General features: G+C 38.8%; 1 protein-coding gene across 1 annotated transcript in view; it reads right to left on the minus strand.

Annotated features, from left to right (window-relative positions):
- Positions 1–16,162, minus strand: part of LOC108606195 (neurobeachin) — a 191,359-nt gene that overhangs the window by 21,375 nt on the left and 153,822 nt on the right. The window contains 14 exon segments of the mRNA XM_033294473.1: positions 223–413; positions 693–835; positions 915–1,137; positions 5,160–5,373; positions 5,441–5,580; positions 7,390–7,530; positions 9,152–9,246; positions 9,363–9,600; positions 9,603–9,932; positions 10,835–10,981; positions 11,082–11,201; positions 11,373–11,499; positions 11,582–11,703; positions 14,800–14,996. Of these exon segments, the coding sequence (XP_033150364.1) occupies positions 223–413; positions 693–835; positions 915–1,137; positions 5,160–5,373; positions 5,441–5,580; positions 7,390–7,530; positions 9,152–9,246; positions 9,363–9,600; positions 9,603–9,932; positions 10,835–10,981; positions 11,082–11,201; positions 11,373–11,499; positions 11,582–11,703; positions 14,800–14,996 (2,428 nt within the window).

Below are 16,162 nucleotides of genomic sequence, written 5' to 3' on the forward strand. Positions count from 1 at the left end.
GGGGAGAGACACAGACGAAGCGTGGGAGTGGGAGTAGAAAGTTGGGGGTAGAGATATGCAAAAGAGATGTGTGAGTACAAGTCCATTACGTGGCTGTTTATCAAGCCCACAAAGCACCAGAGAGCGAGAGCACAAAATCCCATTAAGCACTCACATATATAGTGCTTACATATATATGTTATATATATGTTATATGCAGATATATAGGCATGCTTTACTTACTTGTGTGTGCTGCGCGATAGAAAGAATCCCAGCAGCTTGAGCGCCTGTAGGCGTATCAATTGACTTTCGGCTGCCAGCAGCTTGAAGATGCTGCGCACTCCGTGCTTGACATCGAATGCAGGTACCATGGAGCTCGGATGCTCCGACATAAGCGAGATGAGCATTTGCAGCACATCGTGCAGATTCTCATCCTGTAAGAGATTAAAGACATGACAAGAGAATGAGATGAGCAATGAGTCTGACTTCAATGGGAAGGGAAAGTTGGTCAACAATTTATTGAATATTCATAGGCGAATTTGTTGGACGATTTCGACGAAATTTTCATCGTTGGAGATGAAAAAGAAATGTTGCTATCTTAGTTGTGTTCCATCGAGAGTTTTCGACAATTGATGGGTAAATGTAATTCTCATTCGTCAAACAGTTCATCCAACAAGTTAGACTATTCGACAATTCGACTTAGGCTCTCTCACCTCATGCATGGTGGTCAAATAGTTGAGTATGCTCTGCAGTTCATCCTCCTTGACGCCATTGCCAATCATAATCAACTGCTTGAGGAACAGCAAAATGTAGGCGCGTATGGCCAGTATGTCCTTTTGAGCTGGGCGAGGTCCATCTGCAAGTGAGAGAAGACAGAAAATGTAGCCACTCACTATTTCATTCTCCACTCTGCTGCTTCTCTGCGGTTAACTTACCCAGTCCTTTGGGTATAATGCCGCTCTTGGCGCGTGGATTGACCACCCAGTAGTAATACTTGAGTGTGTGCACAGTTTGGAGCACAGTGCTGACGCGTCGGACATTGCTGTAGATTTGAGTGTCGCTGAGGAACTCGGTGGCCAGATAGGAGTAGAGACGCGCCTGGACATTGGCTGGTGTATAGATCCAGAGTGCTGGATTGAACAGCACATGGTCGAGCAGCTGCCACGTGAGAAAGGAGAAACAGAACAACTGCAAGGAATTAGTTAAGTAACTAGCTGTCCTCCAACTCGATTGAAACTCAACAGAATTACATACAAAATTGTAATGATTGTGTATGTGTGTGTGTGTGTGTGTGTGTGTGTTTATGTGTGTGTTTGTTGTTAAAGTAGCGCAAAAATAATAAACATTTTGATTTGTATACATACGTTTTGGGTTACATGAGTTTCGTTTATAAGTATTCATGTTGATTGTTGTAGTAGTAGTTTGACGTTGGATATATACATTTTTATATATATATATATATATATATATATATATAGGGTAGGGTTTAGGATGCGTTATATTGTTTAAAACATGCAGCAAAAACAGCAATCAATGCAACGAGAACGGTAGGTATTTCATAAAAATAAAACACAATAAAAATAAGTAACAAGAAATTAACAAAATACAAGACATTCTCAAATAACAAGAGAGAGCTATTAGTCTAAAGCTAAAATCGAACAAATTAGTTAATTATTGTAGCTAAATGTAGTTATTATTATTAAATGTAACATAAGCTAAAAGCTAAGTAACTGTTTTAATTATGAGTTTAGCTTATATATATACACAAATTTTAATATTAAGAGAGACATAAGTAAACTATTAGATCTAAGGCTAGAGTGGCTGAAAATGATGGCAAAACATGGTGAGATTTTTTGCTTTACCTAGACTTGGTAAAAATTCATTGATTTATGTTGAAACAAATGAAGCGCAACCGACAATATGAAACCCTGTACAAAGCAACTAACGCACTTAACATAAAATGAGAATATGAACACTTAAATAGAGTGAACAATAATTTAATTGGGGCTACTTTAAAAATACTATTTGCTGCATAAAGTAAAAATTTGTTATATCTTTGTTTGTAAATAAAAAACAAAAGTTAAAGTTATATCAAATGATGAAAATAGAAGCCACAATTTAAGTGTAAGTGGGCTCTAATTTCAATTCAATAATTTTATAGAGTACATTTGATTAGATTACAATTTGACAAATTTAAGGATTGAACAACAAGTTGAGTACTTTAATAATATATGTATATGTGTGAACTAAATGATAAGACCCTTTTGTAAATATATATGTACAGAGTCTAATTAGCCTCGAAGTCGCTTATGCCAAGCGCTTGGCTTATAAAGTCATGGGAATTGCATTGTAAGCGCATTAAAAACTCAAATTTGCCATTGCCCTGCGCATTGCAATAAAAGTGCCAAATTTGAACTGTTAAATTGTCAAAAATTGCAAATGTCAGTGCTAGAGTTTTATTTTTACATATAGCTACATATGTATGCATGTGTGTGTGTGTGTGTGTGTGTGTGTGTGTGTGTGTGTGTATGAGTGAGGGCAAAGTTTGTGGCGTTGGCGTTGGCATTGATGCTGGCCCACAGCAAGCATAACAATGCAACAGCGAGCATGCCACACATATAAAACATGTAACGCCCCCCAAAAAAAATGAAAAACTGGCAACAGAAGTTTCCCAATTAAAAACTGTGCACGTATGTATAAAATAATAAAGGGGCATACAGCAAAAAAGAGAGAGAGAGAGAGAGCCAGCAAGTGTGAAGAGTTTAGTTTGCATGCAAATTTATTTTACTTTAGCAAATAATCAAACAAGTTTTTGGGGCACGCATCAAAATCCGTAGGTGTGACGTCAACTTTCAATTAGAGCGAGAGAGAGAGAGAGAGACACGACTATGGCAATGATAATAACAATGTACAATTATAATAGCTAACTAGGCACTGACTGACTATAAGTTTCAACTCGCTTTGGTATATAAAATTTGTCTGTTGACCATACTCAAATATTAATTACGAGAGCAAATACGTTAAGCCAAACTATGCGAGAGTTGTATGTACATATGTATGGGTATGGGCATGTGTATACAGAGGCTGGGTTGAGACCAAAATGTTAGGACTACAGAATACAGAATAAATTTTGCAGAGAAGACAATTATTATATAATTAGTGTTTGGTATATTGAGAGCAACGCAAGCGATAACACAGCAACGATACGTTTATGTTATGAAACGAAACGAAACGAAACGGGAACGGAACGGAACGTAATGACAATAATATAGAGTATACGAATTTAGAATTGAGCTTCACCTGGTAGAACTGTTGTAGTAGTTTGTTATGGATTAAATTTGATATTCAGTTGTTTTTTTTTTTTGAGAGAGATGGAAAAGCGTTGAATGATGAAACAATGTGGAATGAAACGGAAACACAATGCGTTTTGTATGTTTTGATGAGCGACAGAAAACGAAATAATGCGTGAAGGAAAAGTTTGAAGAGAGAGAGAGAGAGAGAGATAGAGAGACAGATAGTGAGAGAGAAAGAGAGCAGACAAAGTAGAAGAAATCAGTTTAGTTGTAAAGACGTTTTTCATTTCAATTGTATATATTTCACTTGATGCTATGCTTTAGCAGATAGCGCTGGGTAAAAAGTTAAATTTCGATTAATTTTGTTTTGGATTATAGTAAATCGATTGTTGAAGCATGTGCTTAATTAATTTTTTTTTTTTTTTTGTAAAGGCAGTGCGTACTACAAATGTATAAAAGCCAATTGAAGTTGCAACAGCGACAAACAGAAAGCATGCAACATAAAATAAAATAAAATAAAACTTCGATTAATCCAAAGTTTAGGCAATCTCTGTGTCTTGCAAATGAAGCTGAACTTGAAGAGATTTTATTGTTTGCAATAATATGTATATTGAAGCAAGACTGAAGTATCTTGGCTCAGCTTGAAGTCAAATGAGTTTAACAAGTTAAACTCTATTCAGAACAAGATTTCACAGCTAATAAGTTCAATTGATTTATTGGAAGAATGAACTCGTCTTCGCTGATTTTGCATTCAAAATGTTGCTCATCTAGAATGCTTACTGTACTTTCAATTGATAAACTACTTGAAGCAAGTTTGCTCTATTAGTTTGGCACTTGAGCTGTGGATATTTTTGCAGAGCTCAGCAAAGACAAACAGACGGACCTACGGACAAACGGACGGACAGCTGAAGCATCTTTTTGTTTTCAAGTGCAGATAAAAGCAAAAGCAACAGAAGAACAAAAGAAACAAAAGTCACAGATAAAGAAGTTAAGCATATATATATTTTTATAAGCAGCAAATACATGAGAGAATATAAGCTAATCTTTGTTATAAGGCATTTGGCATAGAGTTGCTTATGAAACACACACACACACACATACACATATATATATAAAAATATAAATATGTGTATGCGTGTATTGTTAAATATGTGTGCTTAGTAGGGGGTAACGGTAACGGTAACACAGAGTGATGTTTACTTTTTTGAAAGGATTACGCAGGCCCGTGTTTAACTGTGAGGCAGCCAGCAACAACAACAAGAACATTAAACACAACAGCAGCAGCAGCGGCGTTGGCAGCAACATAAGATAAAAAAACAACAAAGACAAACAAACACAGTGCAAGAGACAGAGAGTGAGATAGAGATAGTTAGAGAGAGAGAAAGAGAGATAGAGATAGAGAGACCGTTTGAATTGAAGTTAATGTTGTACAAATTTCTTTGTTCATATGTCAGTTAGTCATGCCAAAGGGTTTTATATTTTTATATTGGTTGGGTTCTATTCAGAGCACCCCCGGCATTTTTCTCAAGAGTTGCACACACACACAGAGACAAAGACTGGAAAAGGCGCAACACGTGGCATGCAAACGTTATTAATATTCTCTGCACTTAAAGCAAACTTAGTTATTCAAATACAGTATAAATTACATTACGTATACGTAAAATGAAAATCAAAATCATAAACAATTTGTATGCATGACATGCTTTTCGTTCAGCAATCGGCATGCTAACGATTTATCGTTATCGGTACTGCATTTATGTATTGCCTATCGATATGCGCTGAATTGCGTTTTGGTTTTCAATGCATTAAACTAAATATACTTAAGTACACTCATTTCATATATTTAGTAGTCAAAGTAAATGAGTAAACAAATTATGAATTTATTACCTGTTTGAGCAGCAAATCGCTGTTGGCCGACAGGCAGGTGACCAAATATTTGGTCAGATTCAGAAACGAGCCAAGCACCTCCAGCGTCAAATGCTCGCGCGACGAACGCTGCAGCATAAAGGATATCACCAAGAATCCTCGATTCTGTATCATATGCTGTTGCACCGTCTGTGACGTCTCCACCAGTTCGCAAATGAAACCCAACAGCTTCGAGCTGCATAGAGAGCACAGATTTGTAGCGCCTCAGCTTGTTAGCGCATTTGCTTTTAGTTTCGACTTACCATAGCGTTGGATCACGTTTGATATCGCTTATGCCCTCATGTGCCATATCCAGCTGCGAGAACAGCGGGAACAGCACTTGAATGCCGCCAATCGAGTTGAGAGTGCAGTGTATCGAATGTGTAACGACGGCCTTGACATCCTGTAGTGCATTCAAATAAATTAGCATGTATTAGTAATCAGATAAATAAATAGCAATAGCAAAGTGCAAACAAGTCGCTTAAGCTGCAGCTACACTGTATCCAAAGCTACTAACTAGATTGGGTTTAGAACTACAATTCTCAGTTCGCCATTTATAATAATTTATTATTAAAAATAATTGTACAAAATTATAAAATTTTTATTTTGCTTTAAAAAGATTTTTGTTTATTTAAAATTTATACCCAAATTCCAAGCCAATTCAAATAAATAATTAAGACAACAAAAATCATCAAGGTTTTTGAAAAAGTCAAATTTTGTTATTTTTTTTTTTTTTTTATCAAATATGCTTACGGATTTATAATCAATTGGAAACTAAACGGAGCTGAAACTTATTTTAGCTTTATGACTATAATTCATTATTTAATTCGCATTTACAAAGTCCAAGAGCTGCATAAACTTAAAACAGCGCAGCTTAAATTGTTATTTAACTCTAAGCATGCATTTGGTTTTTATACACTTTGACATTTTTGTAAAAAATGGTATTATGAAGTTGCTCAAATGTATGTAACAGGAGAGAGCGATGGCAGGGACCCTATAAAGTATTAATTCTTTGATCAGCTCGACGAAGCTGAGTCGATATAGTACATGTCCGTCTGTCCGTCCGTCCGTCCGTCTGTATGAATGCGTGTTCCTCTTATAGTATAGCTAGAGCAACCAAATTTGGTATGTGGTGCTCCTATATCCAGGACTCACTGTGCTTTTTTATTTTATTTTTTTTTATTTCTCCCCCCCGCAAATCGAAAAAAACGATATAAAGGAGTCAAAAATCTTTAAAAATTGAATAAATCACAAAATTGGCCTAGTCATCTTTCGACCGATTGTGGCAAGTTTCAGACGATCGATAATAAGCTAGGAATTTTTACATTGCAATTTTCAATATAGACAGCGGGTTCCACGTGCTGACGCGCCATACAAACGTCGCTGCCAACGCAGCGGCGCCGTCGCTGCTGACGCTACAGCGAAAATGAGCTGTGACGCGTCCGCTGTTTTGTGTGTATGTGTTTGCTGCGATGCCCTAGTCAAAGTGTATTTAAAAGTTGATGGCGCCCAACTTTAACCTGTCCACTTGTTAATATTATTTTCTGTTGAATGCAAATATTTATCAAAAACGAAGCAGTAAAGTAAATTTCATTCTCAACTGATTTTTCAAAAAGTAATTACATTTTTGTTTCAAATTTCGTGTCTGAAACATGTCTGCAAAATTCTTGTTAACTTGCTAAGCCTAGCTTTAGCCTGATTGCTTGTCTATAAGGCTTAGCATAATTATGTATACGCAGCTATGGTTTTCATTTCTTTTATCGATTTGCGCTCTTTATGATTTGTGCTGCTGCTGCTGCTGCTGTTTGCACAAGAAATTGCTACAAACTTTATTGTGAATAATTTTGCAGGCGGCTACAGCAGAGACCAGACGCCAATGCGGCTGCTGATGATAAGAACAGGGCGGACGAGCGAGCGAGCTGCTGCTGCTGCTCTGTTGCTCCAGCTAATAACAAATGCCAAAGCATGCGCCCGAGTCGTAAAATTCAGCACGAAATTTATGTGACGCGCTATGTGTGTGTGTGTGTGTGTGTGTGTGAGAAAATTGTTGTTTAGTCTGTGGCCTTTTAGCTGCGCTATGAAAATGGACTTAGCTATACTCAACTGAACTCAACTCAACTGAACTGAACTAAACTGGACTTAACGTTGTAAACATTGTATATATATATATAGAGTATATATGTATGTGTGTGTGTGTTGGTTGTTTGCTTACCTGCAGCATGAGCGCGTGCGGTGTGTGTACAAAATATGAAACATTTCCTTTGGGGGAAGACTGCAAACAGAGTTGACCATCGGTTGCGACTGGATTATACATGAAGACAATGGCATTCGATAGTTTGCCATCGTACAGCACCTGCAAGTAAACAGTGAAGAGAGAGAGAGAGAGAGAGGAAGATAGCGAAAGAGAGAGAGAGAGAATGAGCAGAGTAAATTGTGGATTAGGCATAGCTTTCAACAAGTCATCTGGCATTTACTAGAGTAAAGCATATATAAGTTTATATATATGCATTGTTGTTGTTTTTGTTGTTATTTTTGTTGTTGTTGTTGCGAGCGCGCGTGTTAAATTGTTGAACGGTCATGCTGGCAATACGCTTTTGGCTTTAGCTTACGCACACATTGAGAAACACACACATATATATATTATATAGCTGGCTGTAGTTATTTTTCGTAGCCGCACACAATACAAATTGTTATAAGCCATGACTTGCCAGTTATATAGTTATAGTTATGGTTATTAATGTACCGGACGAACGAACGCACGACGACGACGACGAACGGCTGTGCATTGTGTGTGTTTCACCGTCATATGAGGCGTATGCGCAATATTCTTTGCAGTTAACAGTTTAGCCGTGCGTGTGTGCTTGAGTGTGTGTGTGTGTGTAAACATGTTAGCCGCTTGCTTTACATTTTTTATTTGTTGGCCGGAACGATTTGCTGCTAAAAATACTTCTTTTTGCATTGAATAAATAAATTAAAATAAAAATTTTTAAAAAATGTAAGCAAAGTGAATACAAGCCAAGCAAGTTTTTAGGCCAGTAAGCTAAACTAATGCACTCGCGGCAGCTGCTAAAAGCAGCGCGCATGTATTTCCATAGTAATAATAATAATAAAAATGCTCGTAGCAGAACAACAAGCGCTGCAGCTCACATTTCAAATGCAGTAGCACAAAAGAATTGCGCATAGAATTTGCAGTTTGCATGCTGGAGCAGCATTAAAGATTGTTAACAATCTTGAGTTCAGTTCTACATTTTCGAGCTTGCGCGCCTTTGTTGCGCTGCAATGTATGCAACATTTATTTCAATGCCCTCAACACAGCAACGAGCACGAGCGCGCGAGTTTTGAGGCGCTTACAACAACAAATATTCATAATTACAAGAGCCTCAGCTCGACTGCTGTTTGGTTGCGGCTTTAAGCTGTGTGTGCCGAGCTGTTGGTGGTGGCTCGACAGTTGTAAATTCAATAGAGCAGCGCTGCCTGCTACGCTTCAATGAATGAGAACATTTTGAATTGCTTTGAAGTTTGCTGCCAGTTCAGCTTTATGGGGGGGGGGGGGGGGGGGGGGGGGGGGGGGGGGGGGGGGGGTGGGGGGGGGGTGGGGGGGGGGGGGGGGGGGGGGGGGGGGGGGGGGGGGCGACTTGTTTTTTGTCTCTATACGTTATGATTTGATGCGTTTTAATTCGATGGTTTTGCAATTGGATTCTCAATGCTCCACTCCAAGCGCTCAAGGCGATGTCGCATAAACTTTTTAATTGGCGTTACAAGCGAAGGCTAAGCGACAGACAGACAAACAGACGGACGCACAAGTTGTATGAGCTTAGCATTTAACGAGTTGTGCACGCCTAACGAGCAATTATCACAAAATCTAATTTGCTTAAGACAAACTAAGAGACAACAACACAATATAAATGAATAAAGACAACAAACGAAAAATGAGAGCAAATAAAATTGTGTAAATTAAAATGAAATTGGCTTACAGCTTTCAGCTGGTTGATCTCCTCAGTGTCGGCCGCCTGTGTGGCAATGCCCATGGAGCTGAGGCTGCTCACGCTGGACATGCGACGTAGTTGGTCTGATGTGTGTTGGTGGCGTGTGTAAATAACATAAAATATAAAAGATTGAAACGGAAATCATAAGCATTGAAAGCAAACGTACACGCACAAGCAAAAGCAAAATTATAATAAATACCAAAAGAAGCATTTCCAGTTGGCAAATGGCCGAGCGGATCATCCGCAGCAGCAGTTGAGTTGCTGTTGCTGTTGTCGGCGTGTTGTTGTTGTTGTTGTTGTTGATGATCATTGCTGCTGTTATCGTGTGACGTGCTAGGCATAACCGCTGCTGTTGTTGTTGTTGTATCGGCAGTTGATGCTGCTGCTGCTACTGCTGCTGCGGTGGCGGCTGTGGCTGTGGCTGTGGCTGCTGCTGTGTCGCAGCACCAGCCAATGCAACCGCATTGCGTGCGGTTAGCACTGCGCGAATTTTTACAAATGCTGCACTCAAATCGAGTCGCTCGTCGGCCCAATCAATGGCACGCGCCTCTTGCTCGGCGGCCAGGACTTGGAATTGTAGCTGCAGCTGCAACTGTTGCTGTTGCTGCTGTTGCTGTAGCTGCTGCTGTTGCTGCTGCCCAGTTGCCGCCGCATCAGCAGCAGCAGCAGCAGCAGCAATTCCCACATTTGCTGTTAGTTGAAAGTGACTCACCCGCTTGTGATTGTCCGGCAGATTCAGATAGCACTCGTTATCGAAACGAAATTGCGACTGTGCGATTTGGAAATTAAATCAAGTATGTGAGTGTATGTGTGTGAGCAGAAACATGTGTGTGTGTGTGTGTGCAACGTATAAGCCGCAAACATTTAGCGTTATTTTTGTTGTTGTTGTTATACGTAATTGGTGCAATATTTGCATTTGGTGCAATGCAGTTGACAAAAGAGAGAGCACAAGAACGAGAAAGAGAGAGGGAGAGAGAGAGAGAGAGAGAAAGAGCGTAAGGCACAAGTATAAAAAGAAAAATATGTATACATTTTATTATTTTCACAAGTACAAATCTTTTCACAGGTGATCGGTGCAGCTGTCAATCTATCGTTGTTATCGATACTATCGATAGATGCACTAAGTAAACTAAACTAACTAACAACAAATACAATTGCAACTAATTTTATTGTAGCTGAAGATTATTGCTGTCAATTAAATGATTTTGATAATGATAACGATAAAAAATAACACAATAAAATAATTAGCTAGAATTTAAAATAATATGACTGAGTTCATTTGGCATTTGAGTGTATTTAAAGCAAATTTAAATGAAAATAGCAATGCTATCGATATTATCGATTATTTCAAGCTGCTTTTTATATAAAAAAATAAAACTAACAATTTGTTTGGCTTTACCATCTGATTGCTACGAATTGAAATAAAAAATGGGTAAAGCTTGTGCATCTAACGATACTATCGATAACATAATTTCAAGCTACGAACGATAGTTGGACATTTATGGACAAGGACAAGTTGCTGCTGCAATAGGTGCGCTGTGATAGGCAGTGCAGCAGTGTGGGGGGCAATTAAATAACTGTACACCAGCTATTTGCGCTAGTTGGACTTAGATTGGATTCGGGTACACTTGTCTTGGTGGGTACTTGGGCAACTAAGGAGTGGGCGCTTACCTTGTAGCCGGGCCCCAGGCGATGCATAGCGCAGATTTGTTGCGTTGTCAGCGCCTCGCTGAACAAATAAATTGCCGACATTTGGCCACAAAAGACGCGCTCCTCATCGAGCTCAGGCGTGGCGCCTATATAGCACTTGTCAAAGGGCTGCAAAAGAGAGAGATAGAGAGAGAGAGAGAGATGGAGCAGAGAGTGGAAGTTATGGCTTAATTAGTGCTGTCTGAGCAAATCCAGTTGTAGCACTTACATCGTTAGTGGAAACAAACCAGGCCATTTCAGTTGACGACGCCAGTTGTCCATTCACGAGGCACTTGATTTCGCTTTTCGTCCAACGATTGTATATATACACGATTGCAATCATATACCACTAAAGAAGACGCAGAAGAGCGAGCGAGATTAGAAAATTTTAGAGGCATTTTTATGGCGCGCGCTAAATGTTAATTAAACTTTGCTTGCATGTCGCATAAATTTGCTACAAGCTGCGTGGGTTGGGGGTGTGTGTGTGTGTGTGTGGGGTTTACTATATAAATTGTATTACCTTTCGTGGCTGGAATTCATATTTGACACAATGCTGAAAGCCTTTGCCTTTGACCTTCATCGATGTAAGCACCAGGCAGTTGCCCACAAAGTGCGCCGTATAGCCAACGCCCTTGGATGTCTTGAAGCTGCAGCAGTGGCAGGCAATGCGTGTGTGGCAATTAGTAATTAGCAATTAATTGGATTGTGCCCCCAAGTAGCAGTACTCACCAGTAGAGATACGGTTTCTCACGCTCTATATTCACCGAGTTAATTGGATCCAGCCGAAACCAGGTGGTAAAAGTGAATCCATTCTCATAGGGCCACTTTGCCAGCGGGGGCAGCACCATGGCCTGTAAATAGAGTGTTGCAACATGATTAGTGCCGCAACTCAACAATGCAGCAGCAACATGACCACACTAGTAGCAGTAACTTGTGGCAAGTAGGCAGCAGCAGCGAAGCAATGAAGTGTGTGATGCGCGACATAAATCAAAAGCTAAGCGCCACTTATTCAAACAAACACATGCAGCCATATATACATATATATTTATAGCTGTATATGTGCATTTCGCTTTGAGGCATGTTGCATGCTACACTCGCTCGTCCAAGCACAAAAGCAGAAATGATGTGAAAATTAAAAGGAAATGAGAGCATTTGATTTATCATGAATTTTGTCGGTGTGGCTTTCTGGCTGCCGACGACGACGACTCAACAAAGTTTACTCTTTACACACACATACTATATGTGTGTGTGTGTGTGTGTGTGTATTTGTAAGCTAGCCTGTTTACTTTACGAGTTAAGTAATTTATTTGCGCTTGCATTGCTTGATAGCAATTTTCAATTTATGCGCTGCCAACAAAATAAAACTTAATGTTGCTTAAACTTTCAACTTAATTTATGAAACTGAGCTGCTTGCTACGGCTTTGCTTAAGCTTCAGTTAAATCAGTTTTAATTTACGACTAAAGGCTAAAGCTGCAGCTCAAGCACTTGCAACTTTAACTTTGTTTTTAAGCTAAGACCGCAATTAACTTGAATTGTTATAGCGTCTATATATGATAAAAACAATAACATTTATATAAAACGCCAATTACAAAATTTGGCTGCATATGTTGAGCAGTAAGCTATTTTATTTAAATTATGACACTTTTGTCAATATATTGTACAGCTGCTTTATTTGACTTTTATTTTAATTTAGTTGCGCATTGAATTGTTAACATTAATTTTCATAACAAGGACAGGGAAAGTTGGCGCCACCAACAGGAAATACAACTTTGACTAGGTATTCGCCAGCAAACACACCATCACTCACAAACCACATACACACAAACAGCTAACGCGTCACGCTCGTTTTCGCTTGTAGCGTTGTTTGACGGCGCCGCTGCTTCGGCAGCGACGTTTGTATGGCGCGTCAGCACGTTCAACCCGCTGTCTATATTGAAAATTGAAATGTGAAAATTCCTAAGTTATTTATCGATAGTTTTGACAATCGGTCGAAAACATGACTTAGCAATTTTGTGATTTATAAGATTTTTCTACGCCTTATATATTGTTTTTTTCGATTATGCGGGGAGGGGGAGGAATTAAAAAATAAAAAAAGCGTTCGGTTTGGATATGGAGCACTATAACCAAATTTGGGGTTGCTCAGCTCTGTTAGTTGCTGAGGAACAGTTGCCAAACATGTTCAGACGACAGACGGACATGGCTAGATCGACTCAGCTCGTCGAGCTGATCAAGAATATATACTTTATGTGGTCTGCCACGCCTCCTTCTTCCTGTTACATACATTGAGCAACTTCATAATACCCATTTTCCATTTTTTACAAAAATGTCAAAGTGTATAAAAATTGTTCTAATAAAATATTAGACACTTGCTTATTTAATTGTGATGACAAATGTAAAGTAAAGTTAATGATTGAAATATACAAATGCAAGTTGGCACGTGGATTTCACTGCTTTTAACACTCTTGAATTGTTTTGAAATCAGCTTATGCCTCTAAGCTCTAAGTCAGCTCCAGTTGCTTGAATATTATTATTCATTTTTCGATTTATGCTCAAGTAAACAAATTCCAAAAAGTGTGAGTCAATTCAAATTGTTATTTATAACACTCCAAGTAACTAACTAGTTATAATTAGATACAGTGGCAAGCAAATAAGTAACAACTATTACAATTACCTATCTAGTTACTTTCATCAATTCGTAGAAAATCAAGTTATCCAGCTTAGCAATTTGAATTGTTTACGTTGCTTATAGTTTAGATTTCATAAGAAACGATTGGCATCAATAATGTTGAGCGATTTCAATAATTTCGCAGAAATTTTGCTTGCAAATTCATGGGAATTCTCAAGCTCTTGCTGAACTGACTGCTGAGTCAAATTGCTAAATTACTGATGTGCAATGCTAAGTACATCAAACTGAATGCTGGACAACAATTCGTGACCAATATCACAACAGTAAGTAGCTGTGCTTAAATTTTTGTTTCAGCTTAAGTCGCTTTGCTTTAAATGCAAACTGTTGTTAGAGCTTTAAGGCTGCTTAGCCGGCTCGTTTCTATTTATTTATGCTGTACGCAGCAGTTAATAAAAATACAGCAGACTGAGCGCTGAGTTCATGGAACAAACACAATGCAGCTGCGCTCGAGATGTTAAGAATCTGCAAGTATAAAATATATTCTCGATTCGATGCTATTCAGTATTCATATGCAGTGCATACAATACGCAGACTGCTCCACATGCAATCAAAGGCTGTTGGCATTTGTCTTGAGTCTGTGTGCGTGTGTGTGTGTGTGTGTGTGTGTGTGTGCAATAATGCCAACTGTGCCATACACAGATGATTTAACTTTGTTGCCGTTCGTCAACTTGTCTCGTTCGCTCTGCGTGTGGATTTGTTGGCATGCCGCACAGTTGTGGACACAGCGCACACACACACACACACACAGAGACACAGAGAGTTACATACAAAGGGCTGGACTGAAATCTCATTATGTGTAACCGAAATTGAGTCGCTAGCTGTAGTCATCAATGCCAATGCCAATCAGCATTGAGGCGTCACTAAACGTTGCACTAAATGAAAATTAAAATGAAAGCAAAGTACACAGCCCCAGCCCCAGCCCCCGATCCACATGTGTTTGGAATGCTGCGCTTGGCTCTCACATTTGACTTCCAATTCGCTTTATGGCGACTTTTATGCGACACTCAGCAGGACACACAGACGCAGCCATTAGACAATTCGATTTAAGTGCGACACAGCCATAAAATGAGCGAAGCCTAAGCCTAAGCCCAGCCCAGCCCAGCTCAAATAAAAAAAAAAAAAAACAAGACAATTACAGCCATAGGGGTTGGAACAACAAAAGCGGGCGTGGCCATTGATGATAGCAACTTGTCGCATTGCAACTTGTTTCTATTTATTGTCGCTGCTGTTATTGCTTAAATATATATCTGCGCTACTTACCGATCCCTTGCGTCCTGGAAAGCTAAAGAACACATCGGGCCCATTGCGATGTGGCATTTGGCGTAGCACATTCAATAATTTGGCCGAATGGCGCGGCCATTTGCCATTGTTCGCCTTCATTGTGCCAAAGAGCAGCTTAAGCTCCTTAACCGTTATGCTATAGCTCGCCAGCACACCCAGCATTTCGATCAGCAAATCTATAAAGAGAGAAAAAGAGAGAGAACGGCATAATTAAGTATTTAATTGCATAAGACATAAGACGCAGTAGCCTCACTAAGCATTTTTTTTGTTTAGTTAACTCAAACTAAGAAGTGCAGCAAAGGAAAATAAACAAGTCAACAGTCTTTGATTTTCAACATTATTTAAAGTTAATTAAAAGCTATTCGCATAATCACTCGCTGAGCATTGCAACAGACTTAGCCTAAGCTTTGACTAAAATCGAATCATTTAAATATTTGCGACCCTTGCAACAAATGTTGCGTCTGTGTAAAACTCAATTTATTTATTTTTAATTTTCAATACTTTTGGTTAATATTCTTTTTAAAATAAACTAATAAAACTATTCATTAATTTTTGTGTCAAATTTGTCAAATTTTAAATATAAAAATAAATAAGAGATTTACTTAGCTAAATAATTTTTTCAAGTGTAACCATCTCATATTACAATAATTAGATATAAGATTTTAATATTATAAACATCATTTTTGATTACAATTGCGTAATTGAAATTAAATTATTTCACTAAAATTGCAAAAATTAAATTTATTTTTTTTTAAATCAAATTTTAAGAGATTAGAAGATTTTAAGTTCATTTAACAGCTGCAGTCAAACATTAATCACGTTTCATTAATCAAAAGTTAATTAAATCTGTCTTTGTCTTTAGCTTTAAATGCACATTCAAGTTTCAAAAGCGACTTGTAGCTCGTTTAAAATGCACACAAATCTATAAGTAAATGTAAATAAGTGTGTATATAGCTATATATACATACATATGTATGTATGGGTGAGTAGCTGGTTGGTGCTGGGCGGCAGCGGCAGCGGCAACGGCGGCTACGTGGAAATTTATCAGACAGGTCAAAGTTACCACAAAGCGAACGACAGTGCGCTTGGCTCAGGTCAGACCATTTGCCTCAAGCATTTCCGCTTTGCAGTTCCTGTTGCCAGCGCCAGAGCCAGAGCAAGGACCAGCGAGTCACAGCCAGAGGTGGAGCTGGAGACAGCAGCAAAGTTGTAGCTGCTGCGCTATTCCCAAACTTCATTTGTAATGCACACTAATTGAAATGGGAGGCACATGGGCCGTTTTAATGCTTGGACTGCCCGCCCGGCTGCTTCCATTTCCCGAGAGTCCCGCACGCTGGCCACA

Source organism: Drosophila busckii, chromosome X (genome assembly GCF_011750605.1).
Source record: "Drosophila busckii strain San Diego stock center, stock number 13000-0081.31 chromosome X, ASM1175060v1, whole genome shotgun sequence".
NCBI lineage: Eukaryota > Metazoa > Arthropoda > Insecta > Diptera > Drosophilidae > Drosophila > Drosophila busckii.